Below are 23,693 nucleotides of genomic sequence, written 5' to 3'. Positions count from 1 at the left end.
AGGGCCCAAGCCAGCAAGCTCTGCAAGGGCATGGCTACAAGTACACAAGGTTCAGCATCTGACCTGCTCAACAGCTCTTACACCTAATTCATTGCAATTGCTCTAGGAAATAAATTTGCTTGGACTCACATGGGTCACACGTTGGCAGAGGTGGCTTCCACGTACTGTCTGCTTCACACGTAACTACACTGCTACCATTCAAGAAGTGACCAGGATTGCACTCAAAGGTCACTGTATCTTTATACATGTGCCTAGTGCCAAAGCCAGATAACCTTCTCCCATTTTTCACTTCTGGATTTTCACATCTGACCACTGAAAGTGAAGAGAAGACAAGAAGAGTATGTGTTAGAAGAAAAAAGAGCACTGCAGTGGCACCAGAGACATTATGCAAGCAGCTTCCTAAGAGGACTGCTGTCCCTTCACTTTGAGAGAGGCAGGTCCCCAGCGGGGTGCGAGTACTCCATGAACAGAGATGTCATTTAGTAACTGCACACACAAGAGCTTCATTTCTCATTTGCAGAAAGCCCTGGCCATGGGCAGGGAGAGGGAGATTTTCTGTGGGCTGAAGAATCCATTAAACCAAGCCCTGCCTCTGACCACTGTATTAAGCTTTCTGGGAATCCTTTTGACTCAAATCGACCTTCTCATGTTTGGAGCCCATTGGGCAAGTACAGAGCAGGAGAGGGATGAGAAACAAAGCCAAAAGAATGAGGAAAGAAAGCAAGCATTTACCTTTGCATTCAGGGGCTGGACCGCTCCATTGTCCCTCCAGGTTTTCATCCACTGTACAGTGAATTGTGGCATCTCCAATAAGAGCAAACCCTTCATTACAGCTGTAGGTTACGGCCATGCCAAAGGTGAAGTCTCTGTTCCCATTGCTGAGCTGCCCATTCTCGATAGGAGAAGGTGGTAAACAGGGAATAACTGCATGGGAAAGCAAGGACAAGGTCAGAACACCTATTACAGCAGCAAACCACCCAAACTACCTGCAGCTGATGGCCCCTGTATTCAATTTGCATTCCCAGCTCCACTGAGAGTGCTTGTTTGGGGAGAGGTGAGGAGTCCGTCTCCTTAAAGGCTAATGTAATTTGCTTTAGGAGCCAAGAAGAAACCATCCACTTTCCATTCCCTGACTATGAGTTATATTGTAATAGCTTCCAGGAAGAGATGTACACAAAACATTGAAGATCTGCTTACCGGCACAGTATGGAATCTTATCCCAAGTAACTTCATTGCCTTTAAGGATACATTGCGCAGATGGTGCCCCAACTAATCGGTACCTAAAAAAAGAAAAGGTTGAATCTCTTTGGAAAAAACTTGGGAAATTCAGAAAGTTACAATTTTAATGGGATTCTCTGGAGGAGCTGAACCCTCAGGAAAAGCAGGTAAAAGCAGGCAGCCCTCCTATAAAACACAATACCTAAACTAATGCAATATATGATGCAGGTAGAGGAATCTTAGCACTTGCAGTGGGTGGATACAAGCTCACAGGACCACAAGCAAGACAGCATCCCCCCAGAGCCTGTTCAGCCTGGTGCTATGCAGTGGTAGATCCAAATAGCAACTTCATTTCTGAGCAGAGCTACATGTCATTGATGTACTTTTAACTGCTCCCTTTCCTTTTTCCCGCTCCCAGGACACCACAGCTCGTTTTTCCCAAGGCCCCTTAGGTAAGACATGGACAGCCAGACCCATCACACAACAGCAAACACTAAATTACCTACGGGCACCAACAGCAAAAGAACTAAACTCTTTGCAAAGCAGTCAAAAAGCAACCTGCAAAGGGCTCTCCTGCCCAGAAAAGAATCTGTTTTGAGAAGAGAATCTCCGTGCCTGTGCCACAGGAAACAGCCCCCAGCTATTAAAAGCTCCGAGTCCCCCATGGGTGCTGTCTCTAAGAATCATCTCCCCAGGAGCCCGGGCCAACACTTACCCAGTGTTACAGGTGTAGGTTATTGTGGCCCCGAACAGGAGGTTGGTTGTGTACTCAAAGTTCCCATTCATGATGTCTGGTGGTCCACACGACTTCCCTGGAAGGGCGAGTGGTCAGCATTACCTTTATTATTATATATATAATAATAAAAGCATATATCACATATATACTACATATATGATAATGAAACAGGTGACAGTGCTGTTCCCACACAAATAGAAAGGAAATAAAAGCAGAGATAAAGCTAAGAACAAACAAAAAACTAAGACACTTAGTGAGAAGGGAAACTTGATAAGAGCCTAGTGGTCTTAGGATAGAGGTCTTGGTCCAAAGGGCAGGAGAAGGGGATAGGGACTGACCCCAGGACCGGTAAAGGTGCATTACCAGGCGGGCAGCAGACTCCCATCACCTTTTCCACACCATCCCTTGTTTCTGTGCAAATCTACTATAGCTTTTACACTATAACACCAGCTGGTAAAGTCATTAAGAAGGGCAGAGATCATCTCCCAGAGATTTAAGTTTCTAAGGAGGTGGGCACGCAAGGTGGGCACTTGTTCTCAACTGCCCTAAAACCAGTGAACCAGAGCATCCTTCCCAACTGTCTGGAGTGCAGTAGGGACCCCCCCACCCCAGTCTCAAGAGACCGCGAGGGGGGAACCCACCGATGCAGAAGTCGGGGTCCGCCGACCAGCTGGAGTTGGAGAGGCAGGTGACCATTGGGGACTTGCCTCTGGCCATCGTGTACCCCGGGCGGCATCTGTATCTCAGCGTGGTCCCGACAACGCAGGGCTCCTGCGGGAACGCTGCAGGCTCCGCAAAGACAAACCGCGGCGGCTGCGAGCAGTCCTCTGCGGGCAGAGGGGGTGATGGAGGGGGGGATCTCGCCTCAGCCCTTCCCCGCGCACTCCCGGCCCCATCCCCACGCCTCCCAGACCCCCTTCCCGCGGCCCTGGGCCCCCGTGTCCCCGCTCACCGCAGGCTGCGGGCAGCGCCAGCAGCAGCGCGCACAGCCAGCGCAGCATCATGGCCGGGGCCGCGGAGCGCTGCGCAGTGCAGCGGAACGGCCCTTTCCGGACCCTCGTCACGGCTGTAGCACGATTCGGGGGGAGGGTTCCGGCTGTGGAGGGAAAAGGGACTTTGGCTCTGCCGAGCCCCGCGGGGCGATGGTTCCCACGGCGCTGCCGCTTTCTCCTTTCTCGGTACGAAATGACACCGCTTAACACCCGGGAAAAAGCAAGGTGCTGGGGTTCAGGTCTCCCTCTCGAGTCTTCCCTGTGCTAAGGGAGGGTTGTTTTAACCTTGGAGCTCATTAACCCAGCCCACATCCTGCCCATCCCACGACTCTACCCCACGCGATGCTGTAACCACGTGGGAGTGTCTGCGCTGGGAGGTTTTCAAGTCCAGAGCAAACCAAGGCCACGCCAGGCCCTCCCTTGGAGAGCACTTGTCCAGCGGGCATGTGTTGTACCGTCACCACATCTCTTCATTGCACCTCTCACTCTGCATCAACCAGGTGAGGTTTAGGGTGTGCTGGAGGCACCCAGTTCAAAGGAGTGGTCCAAAGGGGATGTCCTTAGTGACATGGGTTAGTGGTGGCCTTGGCAGTCCTGGGGTAACGGTTGGACTTGATGATCTTAAAGGTTTTCTTCAACCTGGTTGATTCTATGATTGCATTGCCTCTCCCTCTCCTCAAAGCAGCATCAGATTTGCTGCGACCAGCACAAGCCCATGGAAGTGTGCTGCATCCCAGTTTGATATCAAACACAACAGCAGTAACTGCACTTTTCTGTTCTGCCCATAGCAGTGTCTTTTGTGAGAACACCAAAAATTCAGTCTCTTGGCAAACACCAACAAAGCAGAAGGGTGATTTTTACAGCTTCTGTACCATCACTATTAATTTTGTCCGCAAAAGGAGTACAAGGACTACAAACCAACAACGAGCAGATAGTTTAATCCTTGAGCCCGTCACTGGAGCTTCCGCCTGGTGTTTTGGGTGTGGGAATACTCCGGGTGGGATGAGGGAAGGTAGTACCCGGAGAGGAGCACTCCCCTTCCCTGACATTGCCCAATATAAGGCTGGAAACAGGCCCTGCTCCAGCAGCAACGCCTTGTTCCTAGGAAGGGCCAGGCACTAGGACAACACTGCACCACAACAGCAGCAATTACCTGATTCCATCTGGCAAAGAATGAGACTGCAAAAGCCTTTAAAGCGCTCTGTGAGAAGGTTTGATTAGTCAATATGGAAAAAACCCCAACCCTCAGGATACCAGTATTGCTTCTTTTATATTAGATATAAAACATTATAGATATTCCTTTATTTACAGAACAGTTTTACTGTAAATACAGCCATTTCACACTCGTATCTGCACACTAGTGAAGAAAAATCAGTAAAAAACTGGTTAAAAAATACAATGAAATCTTGCAAGATTGTGTAATGAGAGTGTTTGCTATGAAATTATTTTCCTAGTGGAAAGAAACTGGATTTTTCAAGCCTTATTTTAAAAGCTGTAAAAATAGGGGTTTTTTTCCATACTAAAGCAAACAAAAAAGTAGTTACTAAACCAACATGGCACTGGATTCGTCAGGATGTTTGATTTTCCTGCTTCTCCACAAAGGAATTCTTCATGGTGAAGTCACACACTTGACTTCAGGTCACCTTTACTGCACTTAGAACTTCATCCTGACAGTGTCAGGAGTTAGTGTAGCAACTCTCCCCTCCCTCCAGCCAGCTTTGTGCCGCTCAGGGTGCTACAGCCACCAGCAATTACCCTGCAATAGGGAAGTGAGGGTCAATCAGGGTTAGTTGGTGCGTGCTGCAGGGACGTGGCTTTGGAAGGAGCACCCAGTTTGTGGCACCTCATCCCCCCGCTGTCGTGACCCATTGTGGGTGCCCCTGTGCCCGTTCCTACCGTGGGGTGCCTGGCAGAAGTGCGCATGGGTGGGTGCTGCGCAGATGGGGCAGCCGTGGCAGCTGGGGGTGCCGGGGGGGACGAGGTGAGCCAGGGTCCCCTCTCTGGCCAGGGGACACACGGAGCAGCTCCAAGTGTCGCTGTGCACAAGGGAGAGGTGCAGCCGGTCGGCGCAGGGCGGGCAGATGGGACCCTGTGGGCTGTGGAGAGAGCAAAGGGTGAGTCCTGGTGGGTTCATATCATGGAATCATAGGATGGTTTGGTTTGGAAAGGACCTTAAGATCACTCAGTTCTAACTCCCTGCCATGGCCAGGGATACTTTTCATGAGACCATGTGTCAGAAACCACTCCTTGCCAAGCCACACTGCTCCAGCACCCACAAAAGCTGGTTCATTACCAGTTTCAAAGGTTGGACCAGATAATCTTTGAGGTCCCTTCTGACCTGGGCTTCTATGATTCTGTGGAACTAACCACAACTAGAGGTGCAAAAAGCACTTGCAGGTGCCTGAACAGAGGGCACACGGTCCCTTATAGCCCTCAGGCTCTTTGCTGCTTCACCAAACGCAAAGCTCCATCATGGGCCACAGGCAACAAGAGGCTGAGCCCCGTGGGGACAGTTGAGGAGCACAAGCTCATTGAGAGACGCCCAAAGAAGCCACACAAGCATTGTCCAAATAAACCTCACACCAGCTTCACCTCACTCTGCTTTGCAAGCAGGCACCACACTTTTATCCTGATACAGAGCCATAAGCAAGTGGAACCAATGTTTATACACCTCCATTCTAAACTAAATGGTCATTTCTTCATTTTAAGTGGTTAACTCTCAGCTTCAAGCATGCTGGGTGCACACCCACCACAGAAGAGGTGCCCACAACACCCTCAACCCTCAGGCCATGCTCACCCCTCACTCCATACTCACCCCTCATCCTGCTGTCGGGGCTGCTCCGCAGGCACTAGGGGGTCGTTATCACACTGGCCAAGGTGGGCGCGCATCCAGCTCTCACAGATGGGACAGACATGGTGGCTGCTGTGGAGAAGCACCATTGATGATGTGCATTGAGTCCCTTTATGGAGACTCAAAAATTCCCGTGAAGTTTGGCATCTCCAAGCTCCCCTGGTACTGAGGAACCACGCAGGATTCAGGATCCAGGATGAAAACCTGGAATTAGCTCTACCACAAACCTCCTCACTTTGATAAAATGTATGTTTCTTTGTCTCTTCTGAGACACGCTGCTTCATCAGAGGGCTGGAGCAACTCTGCTCTGGAGCAGGCTGAGAGAGCTGGGCTGGAGAAGAGAAGGCTCCTTAAGGGGAGACCTTAGAGCAGCTCCAGTGCCTAAAGGGGCTACAGGAAACCTGGAGAGGGGCTTTGGGCAAGGGCCTGTGGGGACAGGACAAGGGGAATGGCTTTAACCTGCCAGAGGGGAGATTGAGATGAGCTCTTAGGCAGAAGCTCTTCCCTGGGAGGGTGCCGAGGCCCTGGCACAGGGTGCCCAGAGAAGCTGTGGCTGCCCCATCCCTGGCAGTGTTCAAGGCCAGGTTGGACACAGGGGCTTGGAGCAACCTGCTCTAGTGGAAGGTGTATTTTTAAGTGGAAGACAAACCTTTCATGGTCTATGGGCTGCTCTGCCTTGCTGTGCTCTGGAACAGCTTCTCCTGTGCTGCCACCTCTCCACACATCCGCAGCTTTGGCAGGAGAGCTGAACACAGAGAAAGAGAGAGAAGAAAACCTGAATCCACCTGAACATGTGGCTTTCCAAGAATGACAACTGCCCTATGGAACCGGACTTAAAGGAACCAAAAGAATTCAAACTGCAAAACCTGCCGTATCATAGAATCAAGCAATGGTTTGGGTTGGAAGGGACCTTCAGACCATCCAGCTCCAACCGCCTGCCATGGGCAGGGACACCATCCACTGGACCATGTATTGGAAGACTGTTACAAGGTCTCCCCTGAGCCTTCTCTACCCATATATCGGTGCTTTCTCCCCCTAAGTCATGCCCTTTCCCTCTGGTTTGCTTTACATGGACCCACAGTACCTCGTGCCTGCCGGGCTCTGGCTCTCCCCATCGCCGATGCTGGTGACCGAGTACATTCGCGGTGCTGCGGGCTGGGAGCTCAGCCAGTGCTGGCAGGCGGCACAGCCGTGGTGCGCAGGCTCGCTGCGGGGGGACGGGGCAGCGTGCAGCCGCTCCTCGCACGTGGGACACACGTGGCAACCCGTCGTGTGGCTGCAGATGGGAAAGACAAGGGGGGAATCCCTCCTGAGGAGCCCTTAGAGCAGCTGGCCAACACCAAAGCCTCCTGTGAAACCCTCTGTGGCAAGCAGCGTGTTCATAGAATCACAGAGTGGTTTGGGTTGGAAGGGACCTTAAAGCTCATCCAGTTCCAACCCCCTGCTCTTGAACACTGCCAGGGGCTGTGCCACTGTGGTCAGGCAGAGCTGGGTTTGTAGCTAGAAATAACACTGGTGGGATCAGTGGGAACAGTCAGAAGAGCAGCGCAAGCTTTTGGACAGAGGAACAAGCAAACCTACCAAAAATAGGAATGCCATGGCACAGGCTGCTTCCCATCAGCTGTTATCTTTGGGTGCATCCGTGGATCCCTTCCATTTGTCTCCTGCTTTCGTAAATGCATATTGAAAGAGCTGAAGAGACAGAAAGGAGAGATGCATAGAATAAAAAGCAACTTTGCAACATGGAAAGATCGTTCTAACCATGGACATATTTACTGAAGGCAATTGCCATCACTCAGAGCTTCAAACGAAACACCCTTAGGGAAAGTTATGATTTATGAGGGGCAGATTAGGCTCACTTACTGGGTTTTATTGTCTTTCCATCTCATGATGATCCCAGTGAGAATTCCAAGGACTACCAGGGGAACTAACAAATAAAGAAGGAAAACAGAACAAAACAATACAAAACAAATCCACCGAGAAATTGGTGTGAAATTTAAGCAAAATACCACAGGTTGGTAAAAGACTGGCAGCAAAATTCTCTGGAATTCCATGCCCAGAGGCCCCTCAGAGGATAACACCAAACCCCTCCTGTGTCTGAACACAGCTCCATGTGGTGCCATGCTGAGCCTGTGGAGGGTGTGATCCTTTTATAGACCACCTCCTAATTCCTTCCTATTTTAACCATGCTCACCACTTTTAGTACTTGATCTCTTTTGCAACAAGGATGCTCCAAGCTCCTCTAATCTCTTATCTTTCAATGTCTGCCAAGGCCTTCTAAAGCAGCTTTATCAATCAAAGAGTGACAGGATGTACAGGTTTTGGTTTGCTTCTCACACTGGCTTCTTTGGCTCCTTTCATGTCATCTTCAACTGATGTAATGTTTTATACTAAGACATAATCAAGCCAACGCTGCTGCATGACCTAATGGCAAAAAAATACCCTGAATCCTGACCAGAGACTCTCAGTGCTAAGGCAATGAATAAACCAAAACCACTGACTCCAGGGATTGAACAGCAAATAACAGCTTTGGGTTAGGAAAGTGTATTTTCAGTTTTAAACTACTTACCAATGCAACTGGGGATGAGGACACTTGCTAGAGAAGAAAATAATGACACTAATGTTAATAAAATGAAGCCAACAATGCAGCTAACTCAACAGGGGGGATCTGAATTTCTGCCCACAGAATGATGTTATTCCAACCCAGAAAACCACAGCACTGCTGAGATGACAAAATGCTCTAAACCAATCTGTCATTAGCTACTACATTCATCATTATGCTTCTCTTGAGTCCCTCACCCCACTGCCAGAGCTGAGGTCCATAGCTCCAGGCTACCTCCACCCTCATCAGCATCCAAATACAGCCAACATAACGTCAACGGGTTCTACTGAGATGTTTAGCTGCACGGAGAGAGATCCAAGCCTCAAGATCCACCCCTGTATCACATCAGCCAAGGGATCACTCAGGATCAGATAGAAAAGGGGATTGGACCAGGGAATAAGCCTGTGCAACTCCCTTAGAAACTGGAAGGTGGACCCACCAAAAGAAATGAAGGCAGCAACAACATTGTGTGGAGTTACAGAAACCTGATGTGGGTGCAGTTAGTGCAAATGAAAGGTCTCTCTTGGACTCTCACCTAGCCAGTAGGGATTCTCTGCTGTCTTCTCTTCTGAGGGTTCAGTTTGGTTTGCTGCTGCTGTAGTGCTAACTAGAGAGAGAAACAAATAAAGGAAAAACCACTCACAATTGTATTTTATATAATTCTCCATTTAGATATGATATAGATAATACTTCAGATACATCATATATAGAATATATTATGGGCAGGTGACTTGTGTATCTGTGGCTATGACAGTGAGGGCTGTGGAAGAGTCACCAGGGACCTCTTGGTGACAACACAGCTGTAGGATAGAGAGGAGTCTGCTGCTCTGTTTGGCTTTACAGATGAGGATGATTATCCAGCAATGCTCACCCCTGCATTCTGGAGGAGACCCGCTCCAGACACCATCGACCCCGTTTTCTGTTGTACAATGAAGGGTTTCATTCCCCACAAGCTGGAGCTCAGGGTCACACGCATACATCACGACTGAGTTGTATGTGAACTCCTCTGTACTGCTGCTGTTATGCTTCCCATTGGGAATAGCTGGAGGCGGAGGACAAGAAATAGCTGCAGGGAGGAAAGAAAAGAGTGGCTATGGGATGCTTTAATCCATGTGAAGAGAGGAAAACCCAAGGGCTGCTTGCACACAGGCTCGCATGGAAGGGAGCAGGAGCAGGAGCAGGAGTGCTGTTCCCACTCTCAGCACACAGTTACTTTCCAGTGCCCCCTGACCTGCTGCCCTGTGTACACCAGGCAGCACAGCCTGCAGGGACACCAACCCCTCTGGGTTCTTCCTTTGAGTCAGTCTTTCACATGCAAAAGGGAAGAGTGATGATGATAGAATCATAGAATCCCAGGGTGGTTTGTGTTGGAAGGGACCTTAAAGCTCATCCAGTTCCAAGCCCCTGCCACAGGCAGCGGCACCTTCCACTAGAGCAGGTTGCTCCAAGCCCCATCAAGGGTTTGACGATGCTGCCAGCTGGTCCCTGCTATCACCACACCAACTATCTCCCTCCTGGAGATACTGACCTGACCTCATACAGTAAAATCAACACACGATTCAGTATTTCTGAGTTGGAATATCTGATATTTCCAGTCAAGTGCTGAAGAATGTCACTTACCCTGACAAGCTGGAAGTTGGCTCCAGGCAACTTCCCCTTCCCTTATGGAACACCAGACAAGAGATGGCTCTCCCTTTAACGTGTATCTGCAAAAGGCACATCCCCAAATCAGCTTGTTGTCTCCACCCAAGAATGGTGGTGACACCCCAGAGGTGCTTAGGACTCGATAGGCAGAGCCTCATGTCCCAGCTCACAGACAGGGCGATGGGGATGGAGGGTCTTCACACTCACCCACGGTTACAAACCACATCTGCTCTTGCACCTAACAGATGATCATTGCTAATAACTTTGCCATGTTCTGGATTTGCTGGAATACCACAGGATTTCCCTAAAAAAGAGTGAGATTATGCTTATGTCATCCCCAAACCAGAGTCCAGCACCTGGTGGGCAATAGCCAATTCACACACAGAGCTGAGGGGTTTGGTTATTCCAAGCCTGCGCAAAACAAGGGTGCTAGGTGCTATCCCACAGAGCTAGCACCCCACCCCATACACAAGTCACTTATTTATGCAGTTCAGCTCAGGTTAGTGACTCCCCACAACCCTCCCACAGTTTAATGACTGGTCAATTAACTGACATACAGTTACATCATTGATTCCTTACTAGACATGCTCAGGGAAGGGCCTTTTAACCTGGACAGGGATCTTCTGACCTATAGGCATGATTTTTAATATTATACTGAGGCTATAATGAGGATAGTTCATCTGAAGGACATCCTAATCCTGCCACATCAGAGTCATACCTTGACAATGTCCATGTGTTTTCAAGATATACCAGGCTGCAAGGATAGCTTTTCCTGATAGAGATTCCTTAGGCTTGTTTCTTAATTTGCCTACACAAAGCCTCCTCCCTGGTTATCAGTTCTCTTTGTTAGGCAGTGTTGTTTCCAGGTCACCCTGACCTTTTAGGAAGCTCTTGTGTCTCTTCAGGCTTTTACACAGTAACACAAGTGCCAATTTTTTAACTGTGCATCTACACAACTTAAGTCCAAATTTTTTAACTATATACCTACAACACTTAAAAACCTGCAAGGATGGGGAAGAACCCACAGACATCACACTATGGCAATGTCAAACCAGGCCTCTGGTGGTATTTCATGCCAAACATCATTAAAAAGAAGCAATCCTAAAACACAAATCAGACGTAGCACTTGGAACACAGCAGATGCAGCTGGGGAAGGATACTGAAGCAAAGGAAATGGCACAGGGACACTCACTCTGACATAGCTCAGGAACCTGTGACCATGTTAAGTTGTCAAAGCAAGTGCTGGTGGGGAGCTGGTCTGTGGTGTTCTCGTAGCCTGGGCGACAAATGTACTTCACTGTGGTACCAACAGCATAGAAATTCTGTGTTTCATCTTCTTGTGATACTTTAGCAAAACGCACCCGGGGTGGGCTGGGGCAGCTGCCTGGGAATGACAACGGCACCCTGAGTGTGCAGTTAGAAAGCAAAGATAACAGTGTTCTGCATTCATAGAATCATGGAATGGTTTGGGTTGAAGGGACCTTAAATCTCATCCAGTCCCAACCCCTGCCACGGGCAGGGACACCTTCCACTAGAGCAGGTTGCTCCAAGCCCCTGTGTCCAACCTGGCCTTGAACACTGCCAGGGATGGGGCAGCCACAGCTTCTCTGGGCAGCCCATTCCAATGAACTGGGCAACCTCCTTTGCCAGCTTCACCAATGAAGCTTTTAAGGTGGGAAGAGCAGCCAGTTCTCACTACGGAGGTTTGCAAACCCGCAACACTAAACCTCCCACCCTGAGCTAACCCTTGTGTCAGCAGTGCCAGCCTGTCCCCTCATCCCTCTGCTTCCACAAGCCAGCAACCTGCTCTTATTGACCCCAGCACATGGCTCCAACAGCCTAAGCAGGGTTGGGAAAAAGGGTCAGCGAGAGGTTCTCTGCTGAGCAACTTCATCGTGCGTCACTTTGGATGAGGAAACCCTTGAGGCAGCAGTTGCTAAAGCAGTAAATGCTTTCACAAGCAATGGATGTTTTCACAAGCAGAGTTCCCCTCTAAGCAACTCCTTCCAGAGAAAGTGAAATACTTACGACCGCAGAACTCTGGGAGGTTGGACCACTGGGAGGTGGTAAGGCACTGTATGGTATCCGAGCGCAACGGGCGCTTCACGTAACCCGCACGGCATCTGTATGTCACTGTGGAGCCGATGCTGAAGCTGTCCTGGTGTTGAGGGTCCCCCAGGGGCTCTGCGTGGCTTATGTTTGGCAGCGGCCCACAGTCACCTGGAGTAAAATAAACGTGGATTTAGTGGGGTGTCTGCTGCTGGTGTGAGCACCCGGAGCAGGGCACAGCATGGATGTGGGGCACGCAGAGTCTGCAGGACAGCACGGCACGTGCACCTGCAACATGCACCCACAGTGGAGCAGAGCATGCGTGGAGCACATGGAGCACACACATGTACAGGACACATGTACCCAAATGAAACACACGCACTCACAACACGCATCCCCAACATGTGCCCACAATAGAGCAGAGCACAGCACACATGGAGCACATAGAGCACATACATGCACAGGGCACATGCATCCGCACAGAGCACACACCACACAGGCACACGCACGCACGGAGCACGCACATGGAACACCAGGGCTCACCCCACCACCACCTCCCGTCCCGGTGTGCTCACCGCAAGCCGCGGGCAGTAGCAGCAGCAGCGCCAGCAGCAGCACGGGCAGGAGCGGGCGGCGGCGGCCGGAGCCCATCACCACCGCGGAGCCCCGCGACCGGAGCGGAGCGGAGCAGCGGGTGCGCAGCCGGGAGTGGCCCCCGCAGGGCGGGGAGCGCGGCCCCTCCCGGAGCCGCTGAGAGGGAGAGAGGGAGGGAAGGGACGGGAAAGGAGGTTGCTGCAGCCGCCAAAGGTCAGGAAGTGCAGCTCGCCACGGTACCACCCTCCAGCCCCGCTCCTGCACACGCTTCCAGTGAAAGACAAGCAGGTGATGGCCCGTGGGACACAAGGTAAGGAACAAAGGGATCTGTGCGTACCTGGGATGCAGGCGGGCACCCGTGGGTGCCATCTGCCTCTGCCCAGGCACCGCACGGTGCTGGTGGCACCCAGGGGCGTGTGGCCAGTGTTGCACTTGAGCATGGCTGTGCTGCCCGAGGTGAAGTTCTGTGCAGGTTCCAGCTGTCCATGGGTGATATGTGGGACGAGGCACTGAACCTCTCTGGATTACCAGCTCCCAAACCATCTCCAAACGTCGCCTACCTGTCCCCTAGGAAGAGACTTCCTGGAAGAGAGGTTTTTCTGCAAGAAGAGAGAGAAGCAGCAAGCTTTCCTCCTGTCCAAGGGATGCGCAGGGGATCAGAGGCTGTAAACCAACTCCACTTTGAAGTTGCTGATTGAGCTGCTTCTCTAAGCAGCATAGAACCCATGCATAGAACAAGGCAGCGTTTCCACTGTTACTCGTCCAGTTAGACACGCAGCTCCTCAAACAGGAGGAGAGGCTCAGGAATGTCCTGAGGCCCAGCCAGGCACACAAGCAGTTTGCTCAGCTCCATGCCTGCATTGGAAAGCTGCTCTGGGCTCCCTGCCCATAGGGATTGCGGGAAGAGCCAAAGGAAAGGTTGTGGCTCTGTTTGCTGCCCTGTCCCACTCTTCTGAGCAGCGCTGCTGCTAAGGGGGATGTGTCATCCCACCCCAAGGAAAGGGCAGCCACCAGCAGCCCGCCTGCCTCCCTCTGCCTTTGTTATCCAGGAAACACTGATGTTTCCACTGGAAAGCTGCATCTTTTTGATTTTATTTTACTTCCCCCACTTGATTTCCCTTTCCAATACAATTTAAGCTCCAAGCATACATAACAAAAGCACTTGCAATGAGGCCAAGAGATGTTTTCTTAAGGGAGGAGTCAAGCAGCCTGGCTAACATATTCCTTTCAAACACTTCCTTGCGACCATGCTGACAAATCACATGGAGATGTCTCGGCCGCATATTTTTACTGGTCACCTGGGGACCGATTTGGGACAGTGGCTGCATAATGCAAAAGGAGGTTGCTAAGAGGAAAAAGAAGGCATTAAATGCTGGGGAATTCTCTTGCAAGAGCTGTTAGCAGTGACCTCAGCATGGGAGAGCAAGATGTGGACAAGTATTTGGCAAAGAGCTCTTGTAACGCTGAGTCTCAGGGAGTGGCGGGGTTTGTCATACTTAGAAGAACCAACTGCTGTAGGTTCAACCCAGTGGAATCCCCTTAACAGAGCTCAGATTAACCCCTTGAACCAGGCTGCTTTCCTACCTGAGGCCATGCAGGAGCATCTGTACCTGCCCAAACCATCAGGCTCAGCCCAGCCTATCCCTCTGCCCCCGTTTGCTGCCCCATTTTGACCCCGTAACGGACCGAACACCAAAACCTCCTGCGCTGGAACTGCCCCAGCAGCTGAGCCCTGCGATAGTGGCTCTGCCCTGCTCAGCTGGAGCCACCAAGGGCCACTTGCTTTATCTTGCCCTGACATCCCTTCCCCTTGCTGCAGAAATCAAGCCAAGCAGATGGTGATGGCAGAAGCAACAGCACAGAGGGGAGCCGGACCCATGCTGCTCTGTGTGCTCACGCTGCCAGGCTCGGACATGGAACAACATGAGCTTTCCAACAAAACGAGGGCTAAGCTGCTGGAGTTGCTCTTGGCTTTCCACAGACCTTGGCTCCCTTCCATCCCTGGGCAGGGCAGTAGCGCACAGCTCCCAAAGCCTTCCTGTGCATGTCCCTGGGTCTACCCGGGCTGAGCTGGGGAGCCACAGCTCAGGACCAGGACACTGAGTAGGGTTAAGGCAGGTCTGCATCACTCTAGCTTGCTTTTTCAGATCACTTACTAGAAACACTCACATTCCCAAACGATATTGTATGGATTTTCTTTCTCTTTCAGAGAAACCAAGTTAAACTTGCAGAGGAGGCCATTTAGAAAATAAACAAGAGTGCTGATAAAAAACCGCAAATCTGAACGTTGCCAACACATATCTAAAAGCTGATACCTTCCTGAAAACAGCATGAAATATAGAAAGGGAAGAGCAGGCAGTTGAATTCACAGGCTATCCTTTATAAACAATTACCATTTATTACTAAATGCAAGTAAAATCCCAGAAAGACTTTGGGAGCTTTAATGTTCGGTGTAGGACAAAGACAATAAGCAACCAGCAGCATAAACCTGCCATTTCCAGGTTCTCTGTTGCAGTATGATGACACAGGGGAGTGTATTTAGCAGTTACTTCTCTGTGTCTGTGGGTAATCTGTGTGCTCACAGGCTGCAGTGTTGCAGAGGGGCCTTTCTTCCCCCTGGAAAGCAGAATTGGCTTCTTTTTGGCTGGTAGATACCCACATCACCTATAGCTGTTACCTTTCATGTTGTCTGAACAGAGATATAAACTGCAAAGCACTTAGGTCTGATACAAAAACCACTTAGCAAAAGAAAGTGCTTGAAGTACTGAAGGTATAAAGATCAACATTCGATTTAGCATGTAAAGTACTATGGTTTCCTAAAAGAAAGGAGCTCCTAACTTTGCAGGGTGCGCCAGTGAGTACTTTGCTTTCAGCACAACCCTGCATGGGTGTATCTGCAACCGGACCATGCTACAGCCAGCAGTTCCTGGGAAGTGAAGGGAGCAGCTCAGCTTTGCAGATTGCTGTGGGTCTTTTACAGCCTGTCCTATGCTCTGGTATTCATGGTATTGCCCGCAAGCAAGGAGATCTGCAGTTGTGGAAACACTGAGTTGGACTGGTTGAGATATAACCGAGCTCCACCAGAACCTCTGCAGAAGCCTGAGGGATTTCTGAGAATCTGCATCTTCCCAGCCTGAAAACAAGGCTGATAAGATCCATAGGGAATCCTAACTGGATTCAGGATGTTGGTGGAAATTGCTGAAAAAGAGAAAAACTCAGCTGAGAGAAGCAGTGGTAGGAATTGGCAAACTCTTGTATAAGTGATTTTCAATCAATTTCTTGGAACGTTAAAACCTAATCGTAATTTAAAAAGATACATTTTGTATGTGTACATGGAACAGACCTGGTCTGGATCATTTGTTTTAAAGCAAACTGTAAGAGTCCTAATGAGTACAACCACTGCATGGGGCACTTTAGGAACAGAACATGGTGAAAGGCTTGCATGGGGGCCGACAAGAAGGCTGGAGAGACTTTTTACAAGGGCAGGTAGAGATAGGATGAGGAGGAATGGCTTTAAACTGAAAAAGAGAAGATTCCACAGGGTGCCCAGAGAAGCTGTGGCTGCCCCATCCCTGGCAGTGTTCAAGGCCAGGTTGGACACAGGGGCTTGGAGCAACCTGCTCTAGTGGAAGGTGTCCCTGCCCGTGGCAGGGGGTTGGAACTGGATGAGCTTTAAGGCCCCTTCCAACACAAACCATTCTATGATTCTGTGATTCTTGTTTGTAAAGTTATGACATATTTACACAGGTCAGATCCCATTTAACTGTGTGGGCAAATTCAGCTTGACCCTGACACCATAGAAATGCTTTTCATCCAGTTTCCAGCAGGGCAGCAGGACTTTCCAGTGGGTGTTTTGTTTTGACCATTATCACTTCCAATTACATGCTTATAGTTCCCACGCAGACACCATTCCCAACGCAGCTGACACTCACCCTTTTTATGGATAAAAGAATCCTTTGCAACGGATAGGAAATCTGTTGTAGCAACACTTCTGCCATGTCCAGCTTCTCCGGGCTGCCCACGACCTCTCTGGTGTGGAAGAAGACTTGTGTTAGTGCATTACTTGCTGCTGAACAAGGAGAGAAGCCCCAGCACTCTTAAGGCTACATGGGCCAAAGTTCTCTCTTGCTTTTCAATATGGCAAAAATTGAGTTGAATAAAATCTGTAATAAGATGAGGGCAAGGAAACAACTGATAAAATACATTTTATACAAAGCAAAGCCTTTTTAAGAGGAGGTCAGTGCAGTCAAACCTTACAGAAAGCAAGAACACACAACAAAAAAGAAATCACTCACTTCCACAAAATGATGCAACTTTAGACCACTTTAAGTTCTCAAAGCAGCCAGCTTGGGGGAGGATGCCAGAGATCCCCATGTACTTCGGAGGACACATGGATCCTTTGCTGGTCCCAGGAGAATAGTAGGTTTTGGTTTTGTACAAAGGCACAACGAATCTGAATGGGGAGGTAGCACAGCTCCTGGACACTGAAGAGGAAAAATGGCAATTCCAGGTATAGGAGTAACCAGGGAGTTTCACTGATGAGTTCCCCTGAACTCCAAATGAACCTCCAGGGGCTGACCTGATGTCTTGGAGAAAGAAGAAGAATGGGAGTAAGAGATGGTATTTTGGAGTGACTTTTTATAAAGGCTGAGCTTCATTTCCCATTTTGAAGCCTTCTTCTTAGCCAGGTGGATGCCTTTTTGTTGGGAACCTGAAAGAATGGAAAACATGGCATGAAATGGCTTAAATGTGATAAAGGAGCAAATTCAGCTGGAAATGCGGGACTTGATTCAGTGTGAGATCATTCTAACTCACTTTGGGGAGGAGGAGTCCTTTCCATTTGTTTTACTCCAAGTTTGACAGATGGGCTTTTCTCTAGGTTACAAAGAGTAAGTATTACTTAGGAGCACTACACCTTTCTTACACAGACCATTCCTTATTCACTTCAGCACTGCTTTTTTTCCTCTTTAAAATTGCAGCATGACTTACACCTGACATACCCTGTACTAAGCAATCACAGTATTTTAAGCTGGTGCACCCTAAATACTGAAATCACAATAAATACTAAACTGAGATGAAACCACCTTTGCACGCAGGCACAGCTCTGCTCCAGACTCCCTGTGTTTGGTCCATACTGGTACAATGGATGCTCCCATTCCCAACGAGCTGGAAGCCAGAGTCACAGCTGTAAGTCACGGTGGAGTTATAAGCAAATGTTTCTACACCTTCACCATCATGCTTTCCATTGCTAATTTGAGGAGGTGAAGAGCAGGTAATTACTGCAGAGAAAAAGGTCAACGTGAGCATTGCTAAAAGCTTCAGTAATAATGAAAATGCAAAAGGTTTCTTGAGTCCACCTAAAACTCAAAGACAATGAACTATCTGGACAACTAAAGAGAGGGAAAAACTAGCACTGAGATCTGTCTTGATTCTCTCTCTTTTGGTTCTTTCTGTTGTCACATCTTTCTCCTTCTCCATTCCCAGGGTCACAAAACATCAACAGACCGCTTGCCGTGCCCTGGCTGGTGATTCCTGCAAATCTCATCCCATCAACTTCGCTGCAGCCTTAAGTCATGAGAAAATAAGTTGAACTTGTGGGAACAAAACTGCTGAAACCCAGCGTCAGCAGCACAATGGGGATTTCTCAGCTGTGGTGGTGGTGGTGGAGCTGCCACATCACATCAACACAAACAATGTATGAAGACAGGCTTAGATGAGACATTAGGATCTACTGGAGCAAAGTCAAAAATAAGGTTGGATCAATCTTACATTCACAAGTTGGAAGTTTACTCCATCCAACATCGTTTCCTTTAAGCTGACACTGAATGAAATTACTCCCATTTAATCTGTACCTAAGTGAAAATACACAAGAAAAGAAAAATTGATGTAACTATTCAGAAACTGAGAACAGGATTTTTTCTCTGGTACCCATCTGATCAGGAATGGAGAAGAGGCAGATTTAAAGCAAGTAGATGTGGAGATACACTGATAAGAGGAGAGCTCCTTCACCTTGCTCTCTGCCAGGATCCTTGTTTTTCAGGTGATTCTCTGCTTTGAGAGTGAGCATCTTCCATTGCAAGGATGGGAGCATGTGCTGAAGCCTAGATTGGTTTGTGTTGGAAGGGACCTCAAAGCTCACCCAGTTCCAACTACCTGCCTTGTCCAGGGACACCTTCCACTAGAGCAGGTTGCTCCAAGCCCCTGTGTCCAACCTGGCCTTGAACACTGCCAGGGATGAGGCATATGAATACCAGACAGCATTGAGGTTAGCCATGGATTACCACACGGGCTTGGGTTTGCTGAATCAGGAACTATTTCTCCCTGTCTGCTTCCTGGTGGAGACCAGTGCTGGGATTGAGGCTGCTGGCATCCAGCGCCTTTCCCACACCACTGTCACCCACTGGGATGAGGGGGTGAGGTGAGGCGCTCCTTCCTGAGCTCATGCAGCACCTCTAAAGGCTGGGACTCATCCCCAGCTGCTGCTCCACATCCCAGCAGTGCTGCAGTACCCAGTGTGCTGGATCTGCTGAAAGCCCTGGTGTCGTGGTGGAGGGCAGACACCCCGCAGTCCCCAGCACTGCCTCCTCCCCAGCATGTTGCTTTTGGGTTGTAAAGGTGCAGCTGTTCTGCTAAAGGTTTGCCAGGAAAGCCAACCACAGCAGCAAATATTCACATGCATCCACTACACCCAGCAGCGACCAGCGAGGGGCAATAAGGATCTATGTCATTTGGGGCGGATTGGCTTCCTGGAAGCTCAATATATCTTGTTCTGACAGCACCAACTCCTTCCCCAATCTCTGATTTACATCCTTCTGCTCCAAAAAATTCACCATTTGGGCATGATCGATAATACCTGATCTTGCTTACATAGATAACATTATCCCTCCACCCTGGTCTGTTATTTCCAAAGATTAACTGAATGCCAGAAGGGTGGGACATGCTGTCATTTCCCTAACATCCATCCTAAGGGAATATCTGCAGGAAAACCCCCTGTGTTACATTTGAAGCAGCTGCAAAGACTGCCAGAACAAGCCAGATGATGCCAGCTAATTCCTGCTAGGGAGGGAGGAATGCAAGCTAGACGTGCAAGAGCTTAGTTTTGCAGGTCAGTCTTCTGCACGTGGCCCTGATTGAAAGCAGGCAGAAAGCATGAGTCAGCTCACTGAGTGATGGAAAGAGTGCTTCACTGCAGTCTTCTGAACATCACTGACCTTTAAACATTCCAACATAACCCCTTTTCCTTCAATATATCTCATATTAAGCTGAAATGTTCAAGGCCAGGTTGGACAGGGCTTGGAGCAACCTGCTCTAGTGGAAGGTGTCCCTGCCTGTGGCAGGTGGTTGGAACTGGATGAGCTTTAAGGTCCCTTCCAACACAAACCAGGCTGTGATTCTATGAAATATTTGAAGTAACTTGTTTTGAAGTCTGTAGTTATAAATAAAATGCACAACCAACCCTGTTGGGGTTGATACACAGGGGCAGTTCAATCTCCTTTGCATGCCACTTGATGGAAAAGGCAGCCAGAGATTCAAACCCAGTCCCTTCCCTCCAGCTGTGTCTTATTCCTTCCCAGCCCAAAGGTGCAATTCAAGTGGGAAAAGCAGCCCCATGCTCTGCACTCGGAGCAACACCATAGGAGTGATATACAATGAAACAGCATCCCAGCATCATTGCACTGGACCAGAGCTTGTATTCCAGCAGCAGTGTGCTGGAGCTTGGGACGTTGCCCTGGGACTCACCCATCTTCACAGAACACGTTCACTCTGGCACCAAACTGCAGGTCTGTCAGTGTGACCATCCTGCCCCCGGGCAGTGCTCCTGGGTCCCCACAGGATTTCCCTGCCAGAGAATGAGGCTGATGTTAGCAGAACACACAGTGATGGGTAATTCCTGAATAAGGAACAGACTTAGAGGGTTATACCCAATGGTACCACAGCACTTTACTTCACAAGCATCTTGCAGGAGGGCAGAGGAGACTACTTGTGGAGGTATTTCCATCTCCATACATAGCAGTAAGTTACTCAGCTGTGAAAAAGGTATTGCTGCCACACCACCAGTCTTAATATTACATGGATTTCACCAAGGAACATATTTTGTCTTCATTTTGAAGTGCAATGCAACAGTTGCAACTTGGCACTTGTCCTGTGCATATACCATGCCCAGATACAACCATATGAAGCAGAGCAGAGATACTCACTCCTGCACAGCTCAGCAGCTTCCGACCACTCCAGGTTTTCCAGGCAAGTGCTGGTGGGGGAACTTTCTGAGGTGTTCTCATAGCCGGGGCGGCAGACATAGCTCACGTTGCTCCCAACAGGAAAGAAATTAATCCTCTCATCCACCTTGGAAAGGGCAGCAAACCGCAGCCTTGTCGGGGCAGTGCAGCTCCCTGGCAGTCAAGGAAACCTGACCTGAAAGAGCTGCCCTTGGGGAAGCATGCAAAATAAACCTTGGCATTGCAGAACTGCTCTTGCTATGGTGCTTTTGGAAAGCTCCTCATGTTCAGCATGGGTTATGTCTGTTTTCTTACCAGGCTGCTATTCTGCTGAATGCACCTTTGGCAAAGCAGGGATGAAGATGTGATAACGGCACAGGCAAAGCTGTTAGTAGGACATAAGGAGTCACCCGCTGCAGCCACTTGCGCAGCCTCTGCCAGCCAGGCTTTGGGAGGTGCAGAAGCATCCTGGGCTCCAGCCACCATCCAACTGACCCATCACTGACCACCACAGGTCCTGCACCCATCAGCACCAACCAGCAGCCATGGGAAGTGGGTCTGTACCTTGCCAGGGGTGGTGATGCCAGTGCAGAGCAGCCACTGTAAAGGGCAGAAGCGTGAAGCCAAGTGAGAGGCTCTTTGGAGCTGTGTCTCAGAGAAAGGAGGTATTTACGGCTGCAGGGCTCGGGCAGTGTGGACCACCGTGCGCCGGGCAGGCACTTCACTGAGTCTGATCTCCCAGGGATTTTGATGGTGCCTTCGATGCACGTGTACATCACGCTGGATCCAACAGGGAAGCTGCTGGTGTGCTCGTCACTGGATGGCCTGGAATAAGTCATGGGAGGTGGAGGCCCACAGTCACCTGCAGTAGGAGAAGGCCACTTTTGGTGAGGACTCCATTCCCTGGCCCCTTCCCCAGCCCCACTGAGCATCCCAACTCCTGGGCTGGCCCACGCTTCTTCTCTAGGCAAAGGTACCAGGCAGGACTACATCCATGAGAGCATCAAGCAATGGGTCCCCCCAGGCTTGCGGGTGGTGGTGGCATCACCCACTCCAGCTCTGAACAGCAAGGTGGGATTCAGACAGGTCTCACTAGTCCTCGTCCCAAATCCCATACCCCTGTACTCACCATGAACCACAGGCACGCCCAGGAGCCCCAGCAGGGGCAGGAGCAGCATGGAGTGGCGAGACCTCCATGCACCAGCAGGTGCCCTGCAGGTCAGGGTGCCTGGGTGCTTCCCCCATCCTGGTTCTCCAGACTTCATTGCAGTGATTTCTGTGCTCCTCTGTCAAGCACCGTTTGCTCCAAGAGGCTGTTTCTGAAGCTGGGAGGAGATGCAGCACAGCAGACCCAGCCAAACCTCTGCAACAGTGGAAACCTTTCCAGAACACCCAAGGAGCTAAACCCTGAGTCAGGGAGATGGAAAGCAACCAAGGGTGGGGGACAACTGTCATCCATAGCTTGGGTAATGCCTCTGGTCCTCCTGCCCCACCATAAGGGACGGGGGGATAACTCAACCCTTTCCTTTGACTTGAGAGTGGCTGTAAGCACTAGTTTTTACCAAAACCAAATGCTACCAGAGCAGAAAAGACCCTCACCCAGCCCCGAGCTGTACCCAGGGCAGGTAAATGCCTCCTGGTTACTTGCTGGCAGGTGATGCAACATGGATCTTCCCTAAGCAGAGTTAAGGAAACAAAAAATAGAAGCATTTTCCTCTTTGTTTGTTAATTTGTTTCTTGATTGCCTGACTCATTTGTAAGCAGGAATGGGTGGGAGTGAATACATCTGCATACTGACTAACACTCTGAAATATCCCTGACATCAGTCAAGACTACTGAAACACACTCTTAGGTACACGTGGGCTGTAACACCCAGTTCTTACTCATGCTGATGGGTTTCAAGCCTTGCACAGGGAGATAAGACACTTTGTTTGCAGTCTCAGGTAAGCTCAGGGCAGAGGTGTCACAGCAGGAGGGTGCAGCCCAGCTCTCCCTGGGGCACAGGGAGAAATGGAGTGGGTCACAGGGTGCTTCTCGTTGCTGTGAGGATAATGCACAGGATGCGGTATCAATGCATCTTTCTGCGTAAAGATGGGAGATGCCATCTCTTCCCTGAGTGTTGTGATTTAGGTTCTAGTAACATTTAAAGAAACTCTAATAAAGCATGCATCTGGCAATGATATACCACTGTAAACCACTTGGGCAGGGGATGAGCTATAGAGTGGTTTGTGTTGGAATGGAGCTTAAAGCTCATCCAGCTCCAACCCCCTGCCACAGGCAGGGACACCTTCCACTAGAGCAGATTGCTCCAAGCCCCTGTGTCCAGCCTGGCCTTGAACACTGCCAGGGATGGGGCAGCCACAGCTTCCCTGGGCACCCTGTGCCAGCGCCTCAGCACCCTCACAGGGAAGAGCTTCTGCCTCAGAGCTCATCTCAATCTCCCCTCTGGCAGGTTAAAGCCATTCCCCTTGTCTTGTCCCTACAGGCCCTTGTCCAAAGCCCCTCTCCAGGTTTGCTGTAGCCCCTTTAGGCACTGGAGCTGCTCTAAGGTGTCCCCTTAAGGAGCCTTCTCTTCTCCAGGCTGAACAAGTCCAGCTCTCTGAATCTCCCCCTTCTCCCTTCGGCTGTGCTGTGCCCACTGTGGCTCCCTGAGCACCCCAGGGACTGTCCCGGGCTGCTCTTGATCAGAACAACCCTTGGACCATGCTGGAAATCTGCCAGTCAGATCACAAGACACCGTGCTGACACCTCCAGTTTTATTGCAACCTGCAAGGAAGGAGTAATTGCTGCA

General features: G+C 49.9%; 3 protein-coding genes across 5 annotated transcripts in view; all 3 read right to left on the bottom strand.

The window, feature by feature from the left end:
- Positions 1-23,693, bottom strand: part of LOC115602461 — a 95,478-nt gene that overhangs the window by 55,422 nt on the left and 16,363 nt on the right. Inside the window, exons 20-46 of the mRNA XM_030473634.1 lie at positions 21,576-21,764; positions 20,885-21,076; positions 20,450-20,526; positions 18,456-18,576; positions 17,771-17,965; positions 17,502-17,561; positions 17,266-17,397; positions 16,982-17,170; positions 16,627-16,715; positions 13,024-13,207; positions 12,072-12,263; positions 11,236-11,427; positions 10,251-10,347; positions 10,020-10,105; positions 9,271-9,465; positions 8,907-9,006; positions 6,882-7,073; positions 6,447-6,542; positions 5,762-5,869; positions 4,843-5,042; positions 4,100-4,109; positions 2,907-3,205; positions 2,596-2,781; positions 1,934-2,030; positions 1,198-1,280; positions 733-924; positions 130-312 (exon numbers count right to left, since the gene is read on the bottom strand). Of these exons, the coding sequence (XP_030329494.1) occupies positions 130-312; positions 733-924; positions 1,198-1,280; positions 1,934-2,030; positions 2,596-2,781; positions 2,907-3,205; positions 4,100-4,109; positions 4,843-5,042; positions 5,762-5,869; positions 6,447-6,542; positions 6,882-7,073; positions 8,907-9,006; positions 9,271-9,465; positions 10,020-10,105; positions 10,251-10,347; positions 11,236-11,427; positions 12,072-12,263; positions 13,024-13,207; positions 16,627-16,715; positions 16,982-17,170; positions 17,266-17,397; positions 17,502-17,561; positions 17,771-17,965; positions 18,456-18,576; positions 20,450-20,526; positions 20,885-21,076; positions 21,576-21,764 (3,936 nt within the window). The remainder of the gene's footprint in view (positions 1-129; positions 313-732; positions 925-1,197; positions 1,281-1,933; positions 2,031-2,595; positions 2,782-2,906; positions 3,206-4,099; positions 4,110-4,842; positions 5,043-5,761; positions 5,870-6,446; positions 6,543-6,881; positions 7,074-8,906; positions 9,007-9,270; positions 9,466-10,019; positions 10,106-10,250; positions 10,348-11,235; positions 11,428-12,071; positions 12,264-13,023; positions 13,208-16,626; positions 16,716-16,981; positions 17,171-17,265; positions 17,398-17,501; positions 17,562-17,770; positions 17,966-18,455; positions 18,577-20,449; positions 20,527-20,884; positions 21,077-21,575; positions 21,765-23,693) is intronic.
- LOC115602416 lies at positions 3,869-8,891 on the bottom strand. Of its 3 annotated transcripts, none has more exons than XM_030473545.1 (7): positions 7,661-8,242; positions 7,379-7,489; positions 6,882-7,073; positions 6,447-6,542; positions 5,762-5,869; positions 4,843-5,042; positions 3,869-4,702 (listed from the first exon to the last, which is right to left on the bottom strand). In XM_030473545.1, exons 1-7 carry the CDS (start codon positions 7,918-7,920, stop codon positions 4,698-4,700), a joined length of 972 nt encoding a protein of 323 aa, XP_030329405.1. In that variant the 5' UTR covers positions 7,921-8,242; the 3' UTR covers positions 3,869-4,697. The 3 variants fall into 3 exon arrangements, with proteins under 3 accessions (XP_030329405.1, XP_030329406.1, XP_030329404.1); XM_030473546.1 differs by lacking the exon at positions 3,869-4,702 and adding an exon at positions 8,367-8,891 and having other exon boundaries at positions 4,709-5,042; positions 7,661-7,724; XM_030473544.1 differs by lacking the exon at positions 3,869-4,702 and having other exon boundaries at positions 4,709-5,042.
- On the bottom strand, positions 19,382-23,123 carry CD55 (CD55 molecule (Cromer blood group)). The gene is made up of 3 exons (XM_030473556.1): positions 21,576-23,123; positions 20,885-21,076; positions 19,382-20,526 (listed from the first exon to the last, which is right to left on the bottom strand). Exons 1-3 carry the CDS (start codon positions 21,832-21,834, stop codon positions 20,423-20,425), a joined length of 555 nt encoding a protein of 184 aa, XP_030329416.1. The 5' UTR covers positions 21,835-23,123; the 3' UTR covers positions 19,382-20,422.

Source organism: Strigops habroptila, chromosome 18 (assembly GCF_004027225.2).
Source record: "Strigops habroptila isolate Jane chromosome 18, bStrHab1.2.pri, whole genome shotgun sequence".
NCBI classification, from domain to species: Eukaryota; Metazoa; Chordata; class Aves; order Psittaciformes; family Psittacidae; genus Strigops; species Strigops habroptila.
This window is presented reverse-complemented; position numbering and strand designations above follow the sequence as displayed.

What these genes read in the sequence shown, in the direction of transcription:
- LOC115602416 (XM_030473544.1), bottom strand. Translation starts at nt 7,920, where the DNA reads ATGGCACCACATGGAGCTGTGTTCAGACACAGGAGGGGTTTGGTGTTA. An exon ending in CCATGGCATTCCTATTTTTG is followed by an intron (nt 7,074 to 7,378) that starts GTAGGTTTGCTT and finishes TCCCATCTGCAG; the next exon opens with CCACACGACGGGTTGCCACG. An exon ending in CAGCCCATAGACCATGAAAG is followed by an intron (nt 5,870 to 6,446) that starts GTTTGTCTTCCA and finishes GCTTCTCCACAG; the next exon opens with CAGCCACCATGTCTGTCCCA.
- CD55 (XM_030473556.1), bottom strand. Translation starts at nt 21,834, where the DNA reads ATGCTCAGTGGGGCTGGGGAAGGGGCCAGGGAATGGAGTCCTCACCAA. An exon ending in ACTGCCCGAGCCCTGCAGCC is followed by an intron (nt 21,077 to 21,575) that starts GTAAATACCTCC and finishes CTTGACTGCCAG; the next exon opens with GGAGCTGCACTGCCCCGACA. An exon ending in AGCTGCTGAGCTGTGCAGGA is followed by an intron (nt 20,527 to 20,884) that starts GTGAGTATCTCT and finishes ATTCTCTGGCAG; the next exon opens with GGAAATCCTGTGGGGACCCA.